The 25,161-nt window shown below is 38.1% G+C and overlaps 1 protein-coding gene across 1 annotated transcript in view; it reads left to right on the top strand.

The window, feature by feature from the left end:
* cpne5b (copine Vb) overlaps positions 1 to 25,161 on the top strand; it is a 138,627-nt gene that overhangs the window by 17,511 nt on the left and 95,955 nt on the right. The window contains exons 2-5 of the mRNA XM_042496425.1: positions 14,092 to 14,132; positions 14,493 to 14,539; positions 21,919 to 22,022; positions 24,662 to 24,701. Coding sequence (XP_042352359.1) covers positions 14,092 to 14,132; positions 14,493 to 14,539; positions 21,919 to 22,022; positions 24,662 to 24,701 — 232 coding nt within the window. The remainder of the gene's footprint in view (positions 1 to 14,091; positions 14,133 to 14,492; positions 14,540 to 21,918; positions 22,023 to 24,661; positions 24,702 to 25,161) is intronic.

Here is a 25,161-nt window from a genome sequence, read left to right as displayed (position 1 = left end):
ATGCATTCTCATCCAAGCTTGTCAAATACCTCTGCTTTGTCAGTGGACATACATGTCATAAAATGATGTTCTAGTTGCCATACTGTGTCTGTTTTGGATGTTCAGTGTCATTTTACGCATGTCAAATGCATTATATCTTTCCAAAATAGATTTTAGTTTTCACAGGAAATGTATGGTTTCTGCTCATTACATGCAGTCTATTTTAAAATAGGTAACACTTGTTACACTTTGTTTAAGGTTTATTGCCTTTAGGCAACAACGGCACATGATTAGGTCACTAATGTAGTATGCTACACATGCTAGGATACTACATTCTTATCAAAATAACTTTTGGTTTCACACAAGAAATAAACTGCGGGCCCCTGGGTGAAAGTCCAGAGTTTGTTTGAGCCATTCATCTCAACTCCCACCAGCCCTCTATGAACTTTGCTCTTGACAGGTTGGGTTGTTGCCTGCTGTGTCAACAACTGCACCTGCCTGTGTGTGTCATACCACTGTGAAAGGTACCTCTGTGTGTCAGTATCTGATGCCTAGATCACTGATAAAGCAAAGGTTTGACGAGTTGGAAATGAAAACTTCATCATTCATTTGTCATGTTTCTGGACACCTGAATGTTTTTAAGTCCAGTTTACTCCTGTTTTTGGTTTACAGCAAACTCCCAAGGGAAATTTCTGGCTCTTTGGCTGCTGAATGCTCCACTATGTTCGCCAGATAGTTTCTAACTTTGTCTGCTGTTAAAAAGTTTTTTTTTGCTGAGGTACAAACTTGCAGTACTTCTTGCAAAATCTGTTTAGCTCCATTTCAGTTGTGCCTTTCGTTATCTATTCAGTTCTGCAGGTGATAAATATCTAGTTCTGTTTCCTTATTTTCAAGAGACACACACGCACACAAGCACGCACGCACACACGCACGCACCTTCCCCCAGCCATGAGTTTTGCTGCATTGTGTGCAAGCAAGAGGTCAAGCACAGAGCCTGGGCTGTATGAATACAGTATAGCTTTATTTTACACCCACAAGCTGTCCTCCTTGCACCACAAAAATACACCCTCGATGGGGACCTTTTGACCCTTGATGCACACATGAATATCATAGTCTTTTCTTGGATGTCGTTTCCAGGAAATACTGTTATGGAAACATTATTCAAATGCATGCAATAGGGTGATATGATTGCTATAGGCACTCTGGCTCCCATAACACTTGAGTTCAGATTCTACACCAGCCATGGTAGTTGAACCAACAATGTATGACAGATGCAAAACAGTGTTAATGAATGCATCTGGACTTGTTTCATAAGTAAGCATTAATAGTGAGGAATCCTCAGTTAAGCTCCAAGAGTGCTACTTATTAGCCTGCAGCAGCCTATTTATGCTGACTCGATTCCAAGTCAAGAATTTCATCAGCTCAATTGTCATGATTTGAAACGCCTCTTCAAAAAGAAGCACTCATCTCTAGATATTTATCACACTTTTCTCAGCCGACACTCAGAGCAGTAAGAGCGGGAGAGCTGAGGAACCTCCTGCAGGTACGAGAAAAGGGGCCGTCTAATTATGACGGCTTGTGTCAGATCTCTGTAAATAGAGTCAGCCATGTCTGTGGGTCTGTCTAACAGGGGCTTGTTTCTTCTCCCTGTGCAAGAGGAACTCCGTTATAGTCGGTCTATTTCTGGTCTTATCTCTGAGGATTTTTCTCCCTCACTCTCTCTTTCTTCAACTCCCTCACATACACACACACACACACACACACACACACACACACACACACTCAGTGACACACATTTTCTTCTCTCCTCTTCTTGTTGTTACATTTGGTTTTTCAAACATTCCTACTCTCTTGATTTCACAAATTCCCATGTGCACGGAGACATACATACCCAAAACCCTGCCCCTGCTGCCTCTGCGCATCTCAGATCTTTTCATAACCTCATTTGCATAAGGGAAGTTGTGTTTCAGGAAGTTAGTTTGAAACCCCTTTAGTATTGCCATTCCCTTTGAAATAGATTATGTAACACCTAATGCAAATCTGGTGACTCATTTTAAATGTTTCATGTCAAAGTGGTGGTTTTGTAATGCTGTGGTGAAAAGTTGACTCTTGTCCTAAAAGGCATATTTAAGGCTAAATTGTTTCTTATTGACAAAAGCTCTTTTTTCATCCTCCTGGTGAAAAGTTGGAGTGATTTTGATCAAAGGTTTTCTGAGCTGCTATGGGTCTTTCTTTCTTAATTTTCTCTGCGAAATGCAGCACCCGAATATATGAGATATTTTTTAGCTACATCCCCTATTTCGCTGCTTTGCTGAAAAGGATCAAGAGATTTCACTATTAGTAAAAGCAGACTGTATTTTGCAGTAATTATCGCAGTCTGCAACCCTGAAGACATACTCTCTTTTAGACCATTTTTAAAGTCTGATATATGTGTGTGTGTATTGTTGTACAGATGTACACTTCAACAGATGAAATTGTGAGTCAGGTTCACTTCGAAATTTAGGGCAGGTCCGTTGTTGACTTGGGGCTGGTGTGTAGGAAGGCATGTGCTTTGCGGTTTTCACTCGACTCAGGGTAATGAAAGAATTGCTTTGATGAGATTTTGTTTCAGCAGATTTAAATACAGCCAGGTTAAGCTCCTGCTGGCTGGTGTATAGAGCTTCAGGTAAAGCAGCCTTTCTGTACCAAATCCAGGTTGAATGTGGCCATTGGAAAAAGGTTTAACTTTAGGTAAAACGCTACACTTGTAACTGTCACCAGCCATCTCATCACAGTGGGGCGGAACATATACCACAAAGACCATCACAAAGGACAAAAACAAGCACCAAACAACAACTGCAGTTTTCAGCTGGTTAATAAACACTTCGACAGACACGGCCTTATCAAAATAACACCAGCAATTGTCCGACCAAGGAGAATTTGGTTGGGCAAGAGCATAACAACTAACCAGTCAAACAGCCAACCAGAAGGTGACAACTCCAGAAAAAACTTTTTTTTTTGTTGATGGTTTGACATCGATCAGGAGTACCGCAAAGGATAAATGACTGGAATTGAGCATGTAAACATTATTTCTGTAAACAAATAGAAACTCTGAGTGGCAGAGTGTAGAGTTTAACATGACCCTGTTGTACTGATGAAATACGTGCTGTGGAAATAAACATACTGAATTTATGGAGAAGGTAACTGGGGAACAGGCGGAATAAGGAAATAAGGCTGCTTCTCTCTGCCACTGTGGAAAACTATTTGAAAATTCACAGTATTTGATTTTGCCTACCCATACTCAGAACTGCTGAGAAAATTATTTAAGAAGGATACTTTATAAGACTAATGCAGATAAAAGCAAATACAAAAGAAAAAGTCACACATTATGGACTCAAAAAACACAAGGACACCTGACTGAAACGGTGTGGACTAAAATGGTACATTTATAGAGGCATTGCTTGTTGCAGGACTATTGTTATTGTATACAACAGATTACAGAGGTGTGAAAGCATCTTTATTCAGACACACTTACTGTGTAGGAAACCTTCACAGCTCTGACACCAAGGTTACTCTTTCTTTTAGTAGCAAAGCAATGTCTTGTTATTTTCTATCTTTTACCTATGCAGGCACATGTCGGAAATATTTGAGCCTCACCTCCTTGTCATCCACAAAATCTTTGAATCCATAAAGCTGGCTTAATTCACACTGTACACATCAGCTTCATCTATGATATGATTCAGTCCTCCATTTTATTTATAACATTAGACAGATATCATTTAGGTGTATTTCCACAGTTATCATGCACTTCAGATTAAGTGTGTGGACATAAAATTGCTTTAGTCTGAGGTCTACAGCACAGGTTTTAAAATGTACTTGACAGAAAGTAGAAACTTTTAATTATTTAATAGCACCAAATGCTTTTAATTATTCAACATCAGCAGAGAATGACCCCCTGATTGTAAATAAGTTACAGTATATTCTGTTGGCCTTTTCACTTTTTTTCTTTTGATGCTGTACAAAGTATAATTCGCTGTAATTATGTAGGGTTTTTGTTTTGTTCTTTTGCATTGTTTGCTAATGGACATAAACAAAGACCCACTCATTTTGATGTTTGTTTTTATGAATATGTAAAAGCTTTTCATTGTGAAGATAGACAGGCCTAGCTTTTCCTTGATGATGGCAAACATCATGCTGGCCATTATTCATTTGATCTTTGCAACATCCAGTATAATGCAGGTTGTGTGAATGATACAATGAAATGCAGCAAATGAAGCAATCAAGAATGTGCACACAGAAAAGAACTTAAAGAAGTATTTTGCTGCTCGAAAGATGATCTTTTTATAGTACTGAGTTGTCTATGAGGTAGAGAGATGCAAATACTTTTGAAATAGGTGCTACATGACCAGAGAAAACAGAGAAAAGGATTTTTTGGCATTTGTTTTGCTCAAGAGGCAAAAAACCTACAACTACCAGAATGCACAGCGCTGCACCAGACCAATAAATGCTCCCGCTGGTGGGTGATATATTGCAAACTTTGACACAATGGCCGCTGGCTATTAACAAACAATCTCGTATTACAGTTAAACGTTAGGCTTAAACATTTGTCTGAAGGCAACAAATAGGCAGTACAGTAACAGAATCTTGGTTTACATTTCAGTAGCGCTGCTTAGTTTTAGTGTTTGATCTCCTTTTCTACAATACAGGAAATAGCATGCCGGCAACTTCCTGTTCACAAACTCTCGCTATCACAGCTAAACAGGGTGTAAAAATAAGTTTCTGAAAACATATTAGGAAGCCTGTAGTCTGAGCAGCAGTCTGAGAGCAAAACTCTGTCAGATGATGCAGAATGCATCACCATGCAGAATTTCGCTAGGGGTGTGCAGTTTATCTACACATATGTCCCAAATTGTTTCGATACAAAGCTGGTTAAACATTGGTGAAGTATCCCTTTAAACTCCACAATATAAGACAATATTAAAGGTCAACACTATTTTAAATAGGATCTATCTTACGAAGATACTTTTGCAGCTTATTGTGGATGCTTGACACTTCTGATAACTGTTGTTCCACAGGAATAAACAGTCATGTGTTGTTTTCAATTTACTGTATGCTTTAGCAAAAGATTTTAAGTCGTCTCCATGGTAAAAAACAGACCCACTGCATTTTACTAAGCATTCCAAGACCATTTCTGTTGCATTTAGTGAAGTGTAATGTGCACAGGCAACTGTTTAGATAAAACAAATATCATGCTGTGTACGTTTTTAGATTAATAATAGTGTATTTATTGATTGATCAGCTCCTAGTCTGTCTGTGTGCAGCAGATTCCTCTCACTCACTAAAGGAGGGCTGGCAAATAAAATCAATGAATCATAAATACACACGCTGTTGATTTACTCCTGTCAAGCTGACATGAAAAAAATTTGGTTTAATAATATCTGTTGTCAGTCAGCCTGGTGCAGACAGTTTGACCAGTTGCAGTCTTCTCAGCTCTCCAGAAGCTGCTGCTGACAGCTGCTTCTGTGGATGCAGGTTGGATTCTGTGTAGATTGAAAACCAGCATCGCCATGGTGACGATAGTAATACTACCAATCACATTGCGAGACAACATATGACGTTTTCCATGACGTAAGAAAATTACCCCGGTGTGTGACATAAAAGGAAAGTGTCAAGTTTTTTTCTGTTGAAAAAAAACGTAATTTCTGTCGAATGACACTCATCAAATGAGTCGAGCACCCAACCATAAATCAAGCTTTGGAAAAGACTGAATTTTTAAGTACATTGCCATAGCAATAGAGGCTGCTCATCTGTCATGCTCTTTAGAAACATCATATTTAGGTTATTGGGTCCGAGATATTGTTTAATCTTCCTCACCAATTATCTAGAAAAATGACACAACCACTCCCAGGGGACCTTGTGGTGCAAACCGCCATTCTGCCTCAAAAAGAAGAAAGATAATTTGCTCCTTCAACACATAAAGAGGATAATGTGTTGAATTCAGAGCATAACAATTACTATACACACAGCAAAGTTGCTCACAGAGTGGAGGACCCAATTAACTTCGCCTCATAATCCATTAGATTAGAGATACACTCTTTGTACTGATTGTAGCTGTTGCTGGCTACCTTCACACTCCGGACACTCTGACTATAAAGGATGGCTTCTGATAAAAAGATTACATGAGCTTACATCATCACAAAGATGTTAGTCCTGAAATAAAGTCACTATCGGCCTGACAGCAAGACTCATTGAACCACATTGGCGTTGCCTTAGCTGCAGCATGAGCCACTTTGTTTCCAGAAAATCTTGTATCACATCAATGCAACACTGTATTAATCATGAGTGAAAACGTTTGCTTCAATAATGCCTAACGGGCAGAGATAAAACAGTTTTTCTAACACATTAACACTATCTGCAATGTTTTGAGATTTGCTCCAATGACCTCCGGCATATAATTGTTGAGGTAGAGAGATTTAAACCAGCTGCTAGGCCCATCTAAAAAAGCACATGTATATGCGTAGACTGCATGAATGTTGGAGATTCAAGAGCAGTGGCACAGAAAAGAAAGCTATTTGAAGCAACATTTAACATAAGAGAGAATGTAGAGAGCATTAGAGGGATAATACACAGCCGACAGATAAACAGCAGGTAGAAATGACAGAGATAGAAGATAGAGAGGAGGCAGTGGTGGATGATATATGGGCTGCTTCATTTTGTACCAGTGTGCAGGAAAAACAAACTAAATTAGGAACTAGAGGGTGAAAGGGAGGGAATACTACAATAATTGCTTGGATTTTCGCATGCTTGGGTGATATTGGTTGCGCCTATACCCTTAAAATACACACAAACACAAAGTTACTACGAAGTTATCACGTGATTCTTAAAGAAATACTTCACCCACCAAAAAACCACTTGTATATGAATTAATCAGCTCGGGTTACACTGATTTCTTGAAGAAACTTTTTTTCCCCGCATGTCTCCACAGTGAATGAAGAATCCAAAAACCGTAAACGTTCTTCATGAATTGGAGTAAAAGGGGGTCCCCCTTTAACAGCAGCAAAACTACATCAAAGCAAACATGTGCAGTATATTCCAAGTCTCTGTTATCCAGTCGTATGCTCAGTATAAACTTTTTAAAATGCACGCCTCTTGTATGCATAAGAGTTTTAAATATTATAGCAAAAATGCATTTGTTTTGGAAGTAGCGAACATACTGCACACATAAATGAGACTTGGTTTATACTTTAAGAGATGAGTTTATAAAATGGATGTTTTGATATATTGTTGCTGTTAACTGTGGACCCCTTTTACTCCAAATCATTTTTTGAATTCTTTGTTCACCATGGAGACATGCAAGGAAAATTCAATGAAACAGGGAGTGAGGAACTGATATACAAATGAACATTTAGGGGGTTAAGTGCAGAAATACTTCACTGGTAACATCCCTTTTGTACTAAAGGAACAGAAAAATATTTTCCTATTTCACTACTTATTAAATATATGTCACTGTTTGGCGATGAATTATCCCAAATGCCCTGCAGAAAAATATTTTTAAAAAAAACATTAATAACTCTTTTTAGAACCTATGAACTTCCCATGACTAAATTACTTTTACTTGTAAAGTATCTAGGTGACTGTTTCATGATTACTGTAGGTATTTGAAAGAAACTGAGAGAACAAACTCCCACATCAATTCAAATGTACCATTTTTTAGATACATCTTTAGATACTCAACAAGTCTTTTGTTGCATCACTCAGGAAACAATCCAAGACTTAATTAGCTTCTCCAACACAGACATATATATAACCTTCTAGCGGCCTCCTGTACAGTAAAAATGTCCCTGACATTTACCTTTTTGCTCTTATGTGATTATTCTACAGACAGAAAAAAAATATTAATTCATTTGTTGTCAACATTTATACACACAGGCTTTGGTTTCTTCTCGTGTGATGACGGGCTATAGGAAAAAGGATTTGATGCAGTCAGAGCAAACAGCTCTTAAAATAGAATCACAAGAAATAAAAGGTCATGTAGACTCCCACGCTATCTTTATTAGGAGGACTGAATCATTTTTAGATAAAGTGAGAAAAATAGCTTCCTACACAGCCTCCACAGTTATCCTCATTTAAAGGAAAAGAGAAAATTAGTCCTCCATTTACACAGATTTTTGGGGGAAGTTTCTATTTTGCTATATTATACATATGCTCACTGTCATGAACTGATTTTGATGAAGCTCTTACTGGATTTGGATCAAATCTGATAGGTTCAGTCTGTGTATCTTTAAACCCTCAAAATCACTGACTTATTGGTGTCACTGAGATCAGGATACTGCATGACAGTTAACAATATTTCTAATGAGTAATGTTGCATTTAATTGAGACTTTGCACTCAAACTATAAGAATGGAGCAGAAATAAACAGGAATTGATGCAGTGTTTTGCTAATGTACCCTGTGAGAGCTGTTACAATGGGTTGGTGGATGGAAAGGTTCCAAATGTAACTGAATGTGTTTATGGAGAAGGGCTGAATAAATTAAAGTGAACAAACCATCCAATTATTAAAAACAATACGCTCCTGAAACATTTTTGCATACAAGCATGATAAAATGAAAACTGCGAGATGGTTTTTTTTTTTCCAAACTTTGTAGTTTGTAGCCATGCAATATTTCTCTGATTAGGATGAAATGACTTTTAAAGTCAACGAAGTGTGTGCTCCAATTCGCTTATTTAATTATCTTGCTTTAGTAGTGCCAAATCCATTTTTCTTTTCAATTTAGATCAAATTGTAATGAAAGGCACTTTTGCCTGAAACCTTGGACTCTGCAGCTGCAACGCTTCAATCACAGAACATCAGCAAGTATCCTTTCTGTAACTTTGAACGTGAGATGAGAAACGAGATTTCAGGATTTCATGTTTTTCTTTTTTATCAGTAATTGTCCTCTCAACTCGCTCTTGAAAGCTATGAAAGAAAGGGTGGAAGAAATACAGAAGCAGAGAAAAGATCAAAATAGATTGAGGCAGATGAAAGAATACAGCTGAAGATTTATGACAAGACAGATTGCAAAGGAAAATGAAACAAGAAAGAAACCAAAGCAGAATCAGAATCAAGTGCCCTCGAGTGAAGGCTCCTGTGTCACTGTAGTGAGTGAGCGAGCAAAAGGAAACAAGGAGGGTAATAGTGTTGGGTACACAGTAGCCTCTGGCTGGCATAATGAAAAGGTCAAGCGAGCATGATGGAGGTGTAACACGGACAATCGAAACGTGGGCGGAGGTTGAGAGATTAAGTTGGAGAGATAGATTTGTTGAAAATGCATACAAATAATGAAGGGGCCAGGAAAGACAGGGTGGGGAAGAGAAAAAGAGTGCTTGAATAAAAGATATATAGTATAAAGGAGGGCACTACATGAACAATGAATGAGGTGAGTGTAAAACACTGCATACAATTCTTGTAATATATGTATGGTTGGTTCCTGTGCACTGTTGGTTGGTTTAGATTCTAGGGATGCACAATATAGATACATTTCAGCAAGTACTGTAGATAACTACCTGCTTGTCTTGGCTAATACTAATTAGATAACCAATAATTTCACATTTTTGTATTTTAAAAAGAAGTTCATAACTCTTCAGTGCACACCTAAGAGTAAGAAAGGCGAAGGCGTAGTGAGCAAAGATGGATGGTTCAATATTCCATAGATCTGATCTAACAAATTTCTAAGTGACATCATTATTGTTAACACAACAAAAACAAAGAAGAGTTATCGTGTTGCTTAAGTTAGTATATGAGCTGCGAGCACATCATACAGGACAAAGTAGCAGCATCTTGAGAGAGTATACCGGAATTCCAAATGTGGTCTTCTACCAAGTAAAATTTGCTAAGACGCCTTTTCCGGTCACTTATAAGATTTGTTGTGTTTAATATCCTACACTTTTCCCCGCCTCTCAGAATCTTTGAACATAATGTATTAGAAATCGCCTTTGTGTTGTCTTTTTCTCAAACTGTCAACAACATCCAAATCAGCAATGACATGCTTGACTCTAGTCAGAGTGCTGCTTGTTCTTCTTCTATGTGTTTATTAGCGGACTGTATAGAAGCATACAGCCAATTACTGTATCGTACTGTGTAGACCAGGCATGTCAAACCGGTCCACAGGGGGGCCGGTGTGGCTGCAGGTTTTGTTTCCAACCAAGTAGCAGCACACCAGACTTGACTCATTTAATCAACTGATCTCCGTCTTCAGACAGTTGATTGGTCAAACTGTGTGCTCTTGGTTGGTTGGCACAAAAACCTGCAGCCACACCGGCCCCCCTGTGGACCAGTTTGACATGCCTGGTGTAGACGCTGCACAACGAAAGCAATTTGGCTTCATATTATCTGCTCTTATAATAATATAAATTTCCCATTATCAGCTGAAAATTTATCAGCCAGATATATATCGTGCTGTCCTTTTTACCCATTTGCAATCTTAAAATGGTTAATTAAGATTCTGCCAAAGTTAGGATAACATTTTATCCAAATACTTAAATAAAGTAAGACAAACTTGAAGCCATGCCTTCCTTCTGGTTTCCACATGTATTTAAATTCACGTTTGTGAAGGTTCTAGGTTTTTAACCTTTATTATAATTATTAGGAACTATTAGTGCATTTTCTCTTTTGACTCTCTTTTTGAGTTGCTCACAAACACTAAGTAACAGATGACTGGATATTCTGTCATAATCCATGCTATTAGAGTATGAGTTCAAACTTGAGTTCTTCGAAAATAAAATTTAAATAAAATTTTATTTTCTTCGAAAATAAACATAAATGCCATCACGGCTCTACATAGAGAAGGATTTCATGGGCACATAGGCTCACAGGGAAGCCAATGTGCACACCTCTCCAATCTCAACACATTGTGAGGATGCGTAAGGCAAGCTGAAAAGTCATCTTCATTCTCAAAATCTGTATACACAAGTATAAAGGACCTAGCTACAATATTTTTTGACTGAAAGTCATTTGCTTCAGTGCAGCCCTGTAAGGTAAATATATAAATATAAAACATGCATCTATACAGATGATATTTCTTTAACCGCATGACCTTATAAAGAGAAAATCTGGTAAAACGAATTTGCCCTGTCTCGTCCATTTATTATTTTGCAGTAGCATATTCATAGAATAGGTGACAGAAAGCAGATGCAGTGAGACAGAGGGGCGGAGAAGCACACAGTTTGGGAGAGACCCTTGACAATGACCTTTCTGGTCTTTCTCCTCACATTACACAAGCCTATAATTTTCTGTCTCCAACCTTTGCTGTGAATCAGTGCCACAGGCAGTAATTAAGCCTCAGGTTCAGAGGATTGATTTGCAGTGTGGTCTGTGATCTCCCAAAATTATGACTCCTGGCATTAGCTGTTACCAGTCACTAATAAATACCATTAGTCCAGGAATTAATGGTACTAATTATGATGAAGGCTAACTGGCTTAAGAAAAAAAACAAACAAAAAAAACAACAAAAAACAACTCTGATTCTAAAATCCACAATATGACAAAGGATTGTTATTTTGCAATATTTTCACTTTAATATGAAGAGTGTGAGGTTACACACTGAATGCAGTCACAAAGAGGGAGGTGTGGTGGGCGTTTGGAGGGCAGAGATAGAGATGAGCATTCAGTAAACATGCAGACATGCTGATAATCAAGCAGCTATTGTGTGAGATGCCAAACCCAACAATTTTCTGTGCTCCCATGCTTGCTACTCAGCTGAATTAGTAGTCATTGAATGTATAAATGAGCACATTTTTTTGGTGCACACTACAAAGACCATTGTAGATATACCATGGGCACTTTACATCTGTGGTTTCATGTTTCAGTGCTCTCTTATCTCTCAGACACAGATCTTTTTCCTATGCCATTATCTCCAGCCCCATGGTACCTTAGAGACTAACTTAGAGAAATATTGATCAAAACTACAACCAAACACTGGTTCGAACTTGATTTGAAAGTGCACCAACACTATAGGGTTGTCATCAGTACAGTAATTTAATCAGAATATTAACCCTAACTGCACAATATGATTGTAGTGGATAATTTTGACACTCATGTTAAACCCACATATGCTTTCATGTACTGTGATGGATGAGGCTTGTTCGCCAGCACCTGATTCTATATTCCATATTCGATTCTGTTACAACTCGATTATCATCATTATTGTTATCAGTCTCATAGAAATGGGTTGAAGGGGGCCTGCTACACCTACTAGTACACTCAGAAAGCCCTTATCAGCCCATAAATAGAGGGAAGGACAACTTACTCCACCACATGCGTTATCTGTATGAACTACTTATTAAAGACCCAACTTTGTCTTTTAATTTGAAGGATTTGTTGTATAAATCCCAACAAATCTGAACCAAACTTCAGCCTCAGCATAGGTCAAATTGGCCAGAATGATTAAACACACCTGAGTGAGTGCAGATCCTTTAAAATAGAGGTGAAAGTATCCTTGAAGTACTTTAATACCTTGTCTTGGAATCAGTTGCTGCTTGAGAAGCCCCAAAAAACATTACTCTTGACTTGAACAAATGACCCGAAGCTGACAGCACAACAGCACTATTAAAGATTCATGTTGAGGTTTGTGGAGGGCCATCGTTTGTCTTCCTCTTGTGTTTAATTTAAAGGTACCCTGCCACACACAACTGTGTTTTTATCTAGCCTATTTCCTTGAGCTATTTATTTATACTTTGATGCCAAGTTTGTTGGTGTAAAAGATCTGAAAGGATGAGGGACAAGGGCTGGATAGTCACTTGACAGAGTAAAGTTGTATTTGTTTTATGTAAACTTAGTGGTAGTAGCAATTGAAAAAGTAATGTGATGCAACAAAATGTCACCACCAAAACAAGACATTAGTCTAAATGACTAATGACAACAACATGTGTAACCTACACGTAGGATATGTATGGAATTTGATCTATGTAATAAATGACTGTATTTACAATAAACCAACAATATTTGTAGGCTATTATAGCCAGACACCTATTAACCAATAACTAATTAAGAAAAAACACAAATGAAATGCAGCCTACATGAAGCCATTTCTTGTAGTCTGATAGTCAACTGACTTAGTGAGCTTTAGCGCTGCATTTCAAAATAGTCTCCATTTAGAGGTGGTGAGATTTTAAATGTTTTTTTATGTAAACATTTTTCCCTTTATTTTATTTTCTGTTGGCTTTGCTGACAGACAGCTGGCAAGCCACATCGAGCCCAGTGGCCGCCCTACAGTCTCCATTAGTTAGCCAACGTTTTGGTGAGAGCTAGCCAGCTGTGGTTTTATTTTGAGCAGCAAAACCCCTTTAGCACTGTAAACCATATTAGTACCACTAGCTTTGCTGACACTGCTAACAGTGCTAACCAAGCTAACACCAATAACAGTTAATCAGGATGAGCAAGTACAGCATTATCTGTTTTTGTATCTTTTTATGTAACTGTATCTGTTCAACCAACTAAATTATCTGCATCTGTTTCTTTCCTTGACATGTGTGGAGTTTAATTGGAAATGGGTGGGGCCTAACCAGAAGTTGTTTTTTTTTTTAGTCTGAAACTGATATGACTCAGTCAGAAGTTGCTATTTTTTTTTAATTTTATTTTAGAAAAGAACAATCCCAGGATTGATTTTCAGATCATTTTTGATCTCAAGAGTCAGAGATTGAACACAGCTATCACGAGTACAAATGTTCACACATTCTACTTGGATGAACCTTGTTATCATACAAACTACATTATCTCTATTGTTTATTTGTTACATCTAAGTAAATGGCTCAAACTCAATGAGGCTAAAAGGGGTTTGTGGTTAAAAATCGAGGTGCTTACTCACCAAGGATTTAGGGGGACATTGGAGGGTAAGCAAATGTTTCCAGAGCAATGTTGTTGGGTTGGGACAATGTCACCTGCTGTAAAACCCCTACAAGTGGAGCCAGTAGTAACTCCCACAGGACCTGGTTGGCGCACGGTGCAGTAAACTAAAGAGTAGCTAAATTAACCTTTAGACTGACATGAGTAGCCTGCCAAAAAAGTTTGCCTCCGTGATAGCAACATGTTACCATAAACAAGAGGTTCTTTGTCATTAAGTAATAATTGTTTATCTTGTCTTTCCTCATTTTTCAGAAATCTGCTGGATAAAGACACATTCTCCAAGTCAGATCCATGTGAGTACGTCGTAGAGACTCTGTTTGAATGTTTGTGCTCTGCTGTCATCTCTGTGCAGGCACTCAAAAAAAAAAACAAAAAACAGCTTTTTGTCCAGGTACTTTTTTTTCCGCTACATTTTCTTTTTCTTCTGGTTTTTGTGAATATGTTGCCCTGTGATTTGGGAAATCTTTGTTGTGCTCAGAGTGCCATGGCTGTTTGTTCACTGTACTGGAGCTAAAACCCTCACATTGATTTCCCATTTGGAATCTGCCTGCATTTCGCTGACTGTTTTTCTCTCTTCTTCTCTCTCTTTGCCCCTCATTTTCTTTTTCTTCCACAATATGTCATCTTTTCCGTCTCTGGTACTTTTTCCACAGTATGCGTGCTCTATACGCAAGGTGTTGAAACCAAACAGTGGAGAGAGGTGAGTGCACACACGCGTACACATAAAAAAGATGGAAATGAGTTTGTCCAATTAAGTTTTTCCTGTGCTCACTGTGGGTTTGTCGTAATTGTGTTTTTGTGTCGGTTGAGGCTATAGTTAAGAGATTTCTGTTCTTGTATTTTTCTTTTCAGCGTGAGCATGCAGTAGTTGGCTTTAACACTTCATTAAAGCTATTCAGCTATCAGTTGTCTGAAAATGCCAGGGAAATATTCTCTAATTGGACCCTGCAGCCAACAAAGAAAACCCCTCACAATATAATGATCAATATGTTGACACTTTGGGGACCAAGCAACATGCTGGGAAGGCTTTAAGCCAGCAAATACTGTGGCTTTAAGCAGTCAAGGCGCCATTACTGTTCACTTTCTGTAATTATTTTGATCTGTTCTATGGTCTGTCTATCATTTTGTTACATGGGTAAAAAAAAAGTAATAATAGTCAATGAGTTAATGAACTGAATATTGAATTCCTTTACATCACAGCCCTCTCCTGCAGTGAGGGGTAACTGAAATAATGTCAGAACTGCAACTAAACATTTGTTGTTAAAGGTTGTGTGAAGGCCAACATAATTTACAAGCTTGAACAAGCTCCTGCAAACATTGTCAGATGTGGCACTGTTTAGAATAGGTCAGGTGATATTCTACATATTTCTTATTGTCCCAAAAATCTCATGAAAACACCAAAATCCACAACTAATTAATCCAAAGACCTCCCTTGTTGTCCTAAAACACACAAGTGAGCCACACCTTTGCACTGACATTTTCCTTCATTAAGCTAAACATCGCTACTGTATTTTAAATTAAGAAAAATCCCACTAACACTGTTTGTTTCTGTAAATACACATTAGGCAAACCAAATCAATCAAATCAAGCACAGTCCAAAATAAACGCACAATTTACAATTTACTATCTTAGTAATGTTTGCCATGAACTATATAGATAGATAGATAGATAGATAGATAGATAGATTCTGTGTATTCCTGCAAATTTCTCTCTGTGTTCAAATACAGTTAAAATACTGTATAGTCCTGTGCATGCTTATGCACAAGTTCCCATAATACAGTAGTTGTCTTTGATGTTAGCCCCCACATTTGACATCCTTTCTCACCCCACAATGCAAATTGTAAATGCATCGAAATGGCCACAGATATAATATTTACAGACCTGATCCACTGTGGATGGATAATGGATCGACATTTAATGGAATTCATATTTATTTATACAGTAAGATGACCCTCATGTCCTGCTTATGTGTTTACCCGGTCAAAGCAGATGGCTGTGTGGGCTTTTGGGACTGTGAAATATGCATATGCATATTTGTGTATACTTAAAGCATAGGCGTAGGATATTGAAACTCTGCTTTACACTTCTCACAAAAGACACTTTGTTTTCCTCGTTCGACAGCTAAGACAGACTGTTAATCCAATCAAGTACACAAAACATAATTAAAATAATGAGTATTTCATCAGAGTTTGTTTTCAAGTCAAATTAAACTTCATTCTGTCATGTTCGCTGACTTTGTTGTAAAAATAGAAACATCTAAAGCAGTGATTTCCTCACAGAGATAAACCATCACGTCCATAATCATTTCGTTAAGAGATGGTGGGTGTTGATGCGGCTCCAGGTAACGCTGTGTGAGCCTGAACGCTCCCAAATCTCAGACTGAACAAGTGAACAGGTGACTCACTAGGGACTTTTAAATAACGTTTTCTGACAGGACCCTCTAGCATGCCAGCCAGGATTGGGTCACATTTGATGATGATTTGTACCTCCTCCAGCATTTGTTGTGTGTGATGTTAGTGCAGGTGGTGGTCCCTGTGAAGATCTCAATTAGATGAAGAATGTCTCCATCATTTTTGCTATAACTATGCAAAATCACAGGACTAAATCATTAAATCATCTTTGTGCTTTCACTTTCCCGGTTGGCATATTTTAATTTTCCTGTGTGCTCAAGTGCTTTGCTCAGGATTTGGCGTAAAAAGTACCTTGAAGGTGATTTTTACACTCAGGCTGATTGGAGGGGTTTTCCTGGTCCAGAGGCTGTTTTCCATCAGAGTTCTGTAAGTTTGGTGGAGTGTGAAAGCTGTTATGTAACTCAGGTGCTATATAGTAAACTAGCCTCAGTGTCATATACTGGTAGTTGAACAAAACAATTGTTCTATGTGACATAAACTTTGTCGGTCGTTGTGTACATTACTTCTTTTGTTGATGAATTTACATAATATCAGCTAATGACCTACAGTAATGGCTTGGGAATGGACTCAAGTATCTAGTCCGAGTGTGAAAACACTCATACGTCGTAGGAGATGTTTACCAGCCACAAGGTAGGGTTGCTCTCTTGCTAAGTAATATTGACTAACACAACCTCAGTGAAGCACTGAGAGAACTGTCAAAAATACACTTTGACAAACAAGAGAGAGATTTATCTTTAAATGTCAACATAAGTGTATTTCTACATGGCCAGCTGTCAAATAAAGGCAAATGCCAAAAACAATCTTAAAAAGAAGAAGCACACTCCTTGACCATCCCTCTTTGCTGCTGATATGTTAGATATTATAAGAACTGCTGTATGAGGATATGTTAACATGTGCAACAGAGCAAACCTCTGAACACAACCAGAGTAATACTGGTGAACTAATTTTTACAAATGTTTTCAGTAACAGCAACAATGTGGATGTTGTGAACAGTTTTTGTATTGCTACAGATTTCTTTAGTCTTAAGTCTTAAGAGTAACTATACACTCAAATTTTGCCCAAGAAGACTCACACAGTACAAGTTAATTATGAGCAATACGTGTATTGTTAATTATTATGTGTAAAAGGCACAACAAAAATTATGCAGTGAATGCTAATGATTCGTCATTTCATAGTTAAGGAAATTCAGAAAGCCTCCATATTAGAGTCTGTTTTTGGCTTCCTGCTGGCTCCCCACACACACATGAAAGGCACAAAAAAAAATTAACCAACGCTGTTGTTCAAACATTCTTAGCTTTTATTCGGCCCATAGATGAGTTCTGATGTTTATGATTTTACAGCTGTGTTTTGTTTGTCTTTTGTAAAGATTGCACATGGATTAAGTATTTTGTGCCAGTCAGTTACACATGACCTAAATTCCTCACAGGCCAGGGCTGGTTCGAGGAGCCTGAAACAAGCCTTTTTAAAATATCTAAAAAGCCAAAAAAGTTGAAAAAATAAAAAATTGATACATTTTTTTTACATAGGCCTGCTGTAATCCATCACAGAATTGTTGCCGGGAAAAAAACACCAACAATTCAAAATTTGAAAGATTTCTTTCTCACTCTCACTCTGTTGGTTGATTGTTCAGTAAGTCCACAAAGCTTTCCCCACCCTTGAGCAACTTGAAAGGCAAGCATGAAGGTCAACTGTGTGAGGTTTTGTGTGTGTGAATGCATGAACACGTGGATGTATGCGTGCACTTGATCACACATATTGTGAACTTGCACTTGTTCCATGATCATTTAGCATCTGAGTGAAAAAGAAGGCAGGTGGTGCGAACAGTATCTTTCTGAAGATGAGACATGGCTGACCTTTTCTATTTTTTACCCTCTAATTTTTTAATGACTTCACATACCACCACTTGGTGTTGGTGCTCTGTGTGAGTGTGTGAAGCAGCAGCATTGTCTGTATGTGTCTGTGTGTCTCATTCTTACATATTCACAGCTGTAGCTCCAAGCTCTAACAAACTGTGAGATGCATTTTCCCCATGAAGCCACATTTGATGGGGGAAAAGTGTGAGGAGGAAATGTTTTTCAGCTGACTGTTTGGCTCTTTCTCCTCCCTCAACAACAGAAGTACCCTAAACTCTCCATCACTCCTGTTGGGATGTTAAATATTCTGTGTGCTTCTCTCTCCAACTTGGGGAATCTTAAACACACACCACTGCTTTTTACTGAAAGCCAAACAGAAAAAAAGCTCAGTCTACACAGCTAGCCCACACTGATTCACACCAGTGTCATTTACCTCTCTAGCCTGTTAGAACACAAGAACCCACCAAGCTCATTATAGCAGCTCCATATTAACTATCTGCTGAACATGGTACGAGGAGAATAAAAAAAAAAATCCATGTTGGCTAAAGAACGACTGGACATTTATACAGCACAAATCCCCAGGGGTGATTCCTGTGTGCTGCGAGAAGAAGATAATGAAATCTTTGTCTGGTTTGGAACAAAAAACCCACAAAAATAATGACGGATTAAACTCAAGTCCTGTTATCACTTTGCTCTACTGGGGCTTTTATTTTACACCTCTCACTAACAGTGTGAGTCTAAGTAGTGTTTCCCCGTGTCTGTGTTTTCAGGACACATTTCAGTATCAGACACCACAGGTCTCTACAGCCTGAAGAGTTCCATTTGCCATATGTGTGTTAGCCGCTCTGCATCTGTGTGTGTGTATGTGTGTGTGTGTGTGTGTGTGTGTGTACATGTCAAGGGTGCGGGTCAGGGACTTCGTGCCAGATTCTCATTAGCTGGCTCCAGCAGCCCAGCAGTGTCTAATGAACTCTGCAGCACGGTATTGTCTCTTCCGCTCAGCAGGGAAATCACATTATGGAGCTCATCTTCGCCATCGCCCCCCTTTTTTACTAACGTGCGCTCACAGCCTCATCAACACCTTCGGGGTCTCGTAGAAAGTATGGGCAGCTCACGGATTCAACATCCGTGTCCTTTTCTCTGCTTTTCTCCCTCGCTGGTGTTAAATTTAGATGTTCAGTAAGTGAGTTCATGCTGAGAAAAATATAACTTTAAAAGTTCAAAGAGGTGTTCAGCATTGTGTAACAATATGGAAGTGTACTGTTTTGAAGCGGTTTTGTTGTTCTAATTGCCCACATTGTATTGCATTTGTTGTTTTCTCTGTATTGATTAAAAAGGTGAGGTTAACTCACGCATCCACCTACAGTACCTGCCGTCCACATTATGGAAAAAACAAAATCGACTCCTACTTGCAAACGGCTTCCTTGACATTGATTGAAATTGTAGAGTTTGGCAGCTTTCCAATAAAAACAGGGCATTTTTGGCTTGAATGCAGTCATATGTTTACAAAGGCTCATCGAGCCTTCGTGGAATTGGCTCCTTGTCTCTGAAGCTTCCACTGATCGGATCAACTGACTCAGTTGCTGATTTTAAATCTCAAATCTTACTTTTCAGGAAGGCTTTTTCTAACAGCTGACAGATATCACTACAACGCTCATAAGCTCTTGGTTTTTACTTTTAGTGTGTGCATGTGTAGGATATATATGAATATACATTTTTTTTATTATTTACATTGCTTATTGTCATAGAAAGTAAAATAGAATCATAATTACTTGTATGGAAACATATGATTCACATGTTGGTTTAGATATTTTTGAGGACCATCATTGTCTCCAGGGTGTCTGCATGTTAAGATACCGCAAGAGCAAGATCTTGTAGATGTTTAGACTTCAATGATGGGCACAGCTGTGAAATGCACTGTTTAGGGGTGAATGAGTCTTTTGTTACTTAAAGTTTTTGGTATGTCTGTCCATGCACATGTGTTGTGCCAAATGCCTCTTTAATAAGGACAACTGAGGCTCTTTGAGTTAATTTTTTTATTCATCAAGATTATGTATGATTAATATTCCTCGAGTTTACTTTATCATTCATCAAAGTGAAGACTGACTAAGAGTACAAGACACTTATATTTTTAGAACATAATATTTTCCAAGAGTACTTTTTTTAGTGCCTATGGGCTTAAAAGTGCTCTATAAACAAAATTGTTACCATTATCATTAATATCATACAAAACATCAGATTTTACATCTTTATTATTGTACACTGCGTGCAAGCGACATAAAACAGCAATACTCCGATTCCAATAAGTGCATGATTTGAATTACAACTCCAACAGTTTTAGCAAAATTAATGAAGGATAAGATTAATTAAAATACATTTTAATGAAGATTAATTTGATTAAGATAATTAATGAAAAACTAATCACTTCTAACTAGAGAAACAGGGATGATTAGCAGTCATTGGAATCAAGAGTTTAAACTAAATGTCATGTTAAAAAAGTTCATGATCAGGCATAAGCCTGGAGGGGATCATGATCATGTTTGTGTATGTGACTGTGTGTATCTGTCTGTCCACAGCTTATCTCACAAACTACTGGACCATCAGCCTAACATTTTATGTGTGCATGTAAGAATCTCTTGTGGTTGCTAAGAAACCTGTTTTACTGACTGTTTTATACCATCATTGATTGCTGACTCCTCACTTCACTATATAAAGCTAAAGGCATAATACAAGATGAATAAATCCCCCTTTTTTGGTTATCTTTGCCACCATCTTGACTGTAAGAGAGCAAGATAGGAACATTTCACCAGGCCCAGGTCCCCAAGTTCCTGTTGCCATGGCAGCAACCCGTTTATGTTCCATCCTCTGCATGGAGTCATACCATTTTTTGTCTGCTTTTTTTTTGCCCCTGAATATTGTACCAATGTAATGCGGCCATAGGTATAATGACATTTTACAATGAAGAACTCAAAGTGTTCAGTGGTTGCCAAGGAATGAACAAGAATAGAGGAAGCATATTGATGTCTTAAGTACATGTCCCTGAACATCCAGGTTGAGTTCCTTCTTGCGTTCATCGACAGCTACCATCTGAGATCTTTACACTTGGAGTATTTGATTAAAAAAGGGGAATTCCAGGCGGCTTGGAATGATTTATGTACATACTGTTTCTCATATTTAAAACTCCTCATCAGCTTTTTGTACAGTATATGCATGTGGTGTTGTTGGGTATTTGCCAGCCATTTCCCTGGCATATTTCCCTGCATTTGGCACTTTGGGAGTGAGAATCCCACTAATTAGGAGGCCTTAATCACTGCCTTTCTCCCCCTCTCCCTTCCCACTCTTTTCCCACTCCCACTCTCTCCCCTAATTTTCTAAAAGAACCCTTCACACCACTCTTCCCCCTTTCCTTTATACATCTTCAGCTGTTTTTCTAAGTCCGCCCATGTTGTTTCTCTAGGTCTCTCTCTACACATTTTCCTCACCTCTTTCGTTATCTCGTTCTCTCTGCGGGGTTCATGAGTGTATTCTCCTGCTGTAATTAATGTGGGAGAGGAATGAGGATCAAGGAACCTGGAAATGCACCCTTCCTTTGCACCGCAGCAGCGTGTGAAAGCACCTCCATTAATCAGGCCTCTGTAAATTTATGTGTATGTATGTGTGATAAGCGAGTGTCTGAGGAAGAGAAGCAAAGAGTGGGGGGAAAAAAATGCAAGGTGATAAACGCACAGTATTTGTGTATTAAACAGTTTTGTTGCATTGCTTCTCCTTTCATCACTTGTCTCTCCTGATCTCCAGCTGTCTTTCTCCTTCCACAGTTTGGCAGAACGGAGGTGATAGACAACACCCTAAATCCAGACTTTGTTCGAAAGTACATCTTGGACTACTTTTTTGAGGAGAAGCAGAACCTTCGCTTCGACTTGTGAGTGATTTCCTTTGAAGCCGTATCAGCATTGTATCTTCTCTCCTGCACTCTGTCCTCCTTCACTGTGGTGGATTTTTCTCTCCATCTGTTCTGTGCCGATTGGAAGCCCTGCAATTACAATCTTGAAAAATTGACCGTTTGATAAACCCTGCCCCCTAACAGTGATTGCCCAATCATAGATTAGCAACTGTAACTAGGCACTGCAGGTTTATAAAGTACTCTACAAGGATTATCATTTCTGGCAAGCCAGCTTAATATGTACAATAGTAAGTAATAAGCTACCCACAAAAGTAACCTTTCCAAAATGCAATGGGCATGTCATCATTTTTCTCCACCTCATCAAATCCCTTTCTTTTGTAAAATGAAGCAAACAAACATTACAGCATAAATCTAACCTCTTTATTGTTTTTCAAGCATCTAAACCATCCGATAAAAGTTATGCTAGATTAAACATTTCAATTACATTTTTATTTATACTACTGTGCTATAATACTGGGTCCCACTCGCTCTACGCTGCAAAAGATAAGCACTACTTAATTTTTATGCGTTCTACATAGTTCATCAACTCATGTTTATGGTCATCTTTCAGTAAGTTTAGCCTCTTTTTAAAGCGCATATGTAGCCATCAAATGCATAGCCTATTTAAGAGAGTCCTTTATGGGGGCTCTCATATTAAAATGGCTGGAACAGCTGGTTAAAGATGCCATTTTTTGGGGGATGCATGATATTGGATTTTTTGTCAATATCCGATATGCCTATATCAAACAACTAATTTGGCCAATAACCAATACCGATATCAATATAGCTCTCTTCTGTAGTGGAATTTACATCAACTGAACAAATGACCAGAAAATATGGAGCAATCCAAGGTCGGATGTGTTTGTATTTGTCAGAGATGCGGACAATATCCACAAGAATACACATTGCATCTTGACATAAGTCTGTAAATGGACAAAATTGGATCCTGAGAAATCTGGAATCAGGATATCCATCCATGCAATATACTACATAAAATATCCTACAATGTAATCTGCTTAAGATCTATGTGCCGGATCTTTTCATATATCACCGGCATCTTTGACATTTCCTGTTTCATTGGTACCATTAAATGTTGGAAAAATCGTACAGACATGTACGACATCAGATAGATGTCTATCTGCTTGGATCAGATATCTGTCATGGCACAGGAGCCATGACAGATAATCAAACCAATCCTCAGCATTATATCTGACATTTTTGTCAAAGTTATTATTATTTTCTGTGTAAACTTAACATTATGTGAGGTGTTTCATAAAAGTTATATGTATTTTTGGACTTTTTATTTATTACCGAATTAACGTAAGTAGACTAATATTCTAACTACCAACATCTGGTAAAATATGCTAATGACGGTTGTCTTTTCAGCAACAGTTTAATAGTGTTCAGCCTGAAATGAGGATTCTGCTTTTGTTCACTTCTGTGTGAAATCGAGGACCCACCGTTTAGAGTGGAAAATCTGCCGGAGTTACTGCAGTAACCTGCATATATGCTGTGTAAGAACTGAAAGTTTGATGGGCTTGACAACAGAGAAGGGGTGTGGGTGTTTAACTGTCATTTCAGTTTAATGAAAACCCATCAGTTTTGTCTCGTTCTCTGTCTGTCATTGATGATTTCTCAGTACAATGATATCTCTTCCTGACACAAGAGTGATCATTATCCTTGTATATATATAGCTTGGCGATGGCAATCCCAAAGGGTTAACTAACAGCTTTTCACAGGCTGGACCAAATGCTGCCTCAGCATCCACTTGAAACCACATTGACAAACAAACCAACTTTAACAAAATGACTCGTAACCCACCTTTTTATCCTAGCTTTGCCTTCACACAATATCAAAACAGATGTGATTTGGCCATTCTACAGTGTATCATTTGATCTTTTTTTCAATTAACTGTGAATCGAACTCATAAACATTGTAGTGTGTGCAGCCTGAATAATCTCCAGGCAAACAGTATCTATCGTTTCATCTGATGTTTAATCTTGGTACATCACATATGCTCTATTTCCTTCACTTTCATAGCTTTATATTCACATGCAAATCAGACCAGGTCCACCACTCATTATTATGGAAGAGAAAAAAAAGGTCTTGTTGAACCTTTCCCAATTACTCTACCCCACATATAGCAACATCTGAAAAGACGCTAAGATCTTGTCCTCTTTTTATCCCGGCTTATTCTGAATTTTAGTGTATGATATGTATTCTGATAACCTTTGTCTTTTTGATCTCCCATAAGACCTCTTTACTGACTGTGGTTTTCAATTTAGCAAATTAAAATGTTATCTTGTTTTCTTTCATCCTGTTTTGCTTCTTTTTTCTGTTCTGTTAAGTTTTAATTCATTCTCTTCCTCAATTACTGATGCACTGTGCCCTCAAACCTACAAACAAACAAAAAACATCTGAAAAGCCAAAATAAGATAAGCGCTGTGAGAGTATTTCTTTTTTGCTCCCAGTGATGACAAATCACCAGGGTTCATTTTAAATCTTGCCTTTAGGAGTTTATCAATCAAAATGTCCCCATTTAGATAAAAAAAAAAACAGTCTCCTCTACAGTTTTTGAAGTAAAATGGCTTTGCTGCTTTTATTTTGTTTCCTTTTAGGTATGATGTCGACTCAAAGAGCCCGGACCTGTCCAAACATGTGAGTGCACATATTTTAACCTTGCACCACAGATAAGTGGAGGCCAGTCTTGAGTAAAATCTGAATTACTGGCTTGAATGACTTGAAAGTCAATATTGCCGGAGTGGTTTGAGACTGGCCAAACCCTTTTTATCGGTGGTCTAATGGTGGCAATGTTTAGATTTTTCTGTTTTCTTTAATTGTGCCTGCTGCATGGTTTCTTCTTGATGAAATAAAGCAAACCCTTTTTTTTATTGCCTGATCATTGAAGCATCCAAATCCGCATTTATTTTTCTCCTTATTCACTATATTTGTATTTAATTGTTCATGGGGATTATCCATTCTGTAATTGTTCTATAAATATGCTAATGTTATTTCTATATGGTACCTATTGAGTATGTTTACATGCACAAAGCAGTCCCGTTTTTGCCCTTATTCCGAAAAAGACAGTATTCCTACTAAGCTGCTTACGTTCATGCAG

The sequence above is a fragment of the Plectropomus leopardus genome, chromosome 2 (genome assembly GCF_008729295.1).
Source record: "Plectropomus leopardus isolate mb chromosome 2, YSFRI_Pleo_2.0, whole genome shotgun sequence".
NCBI classification, from domain to species: Eukaryota; Metazoa; Chordata; class Actinopteri; order Perciformes; family Serranidae; genus Plectropomus; species Plectropomus leopardus.
The sequence above is the reverse complement of the archived record's forward strand: the minus strand, read 5'-3'. Positions and strand labels throughout refer to the sequence as shown.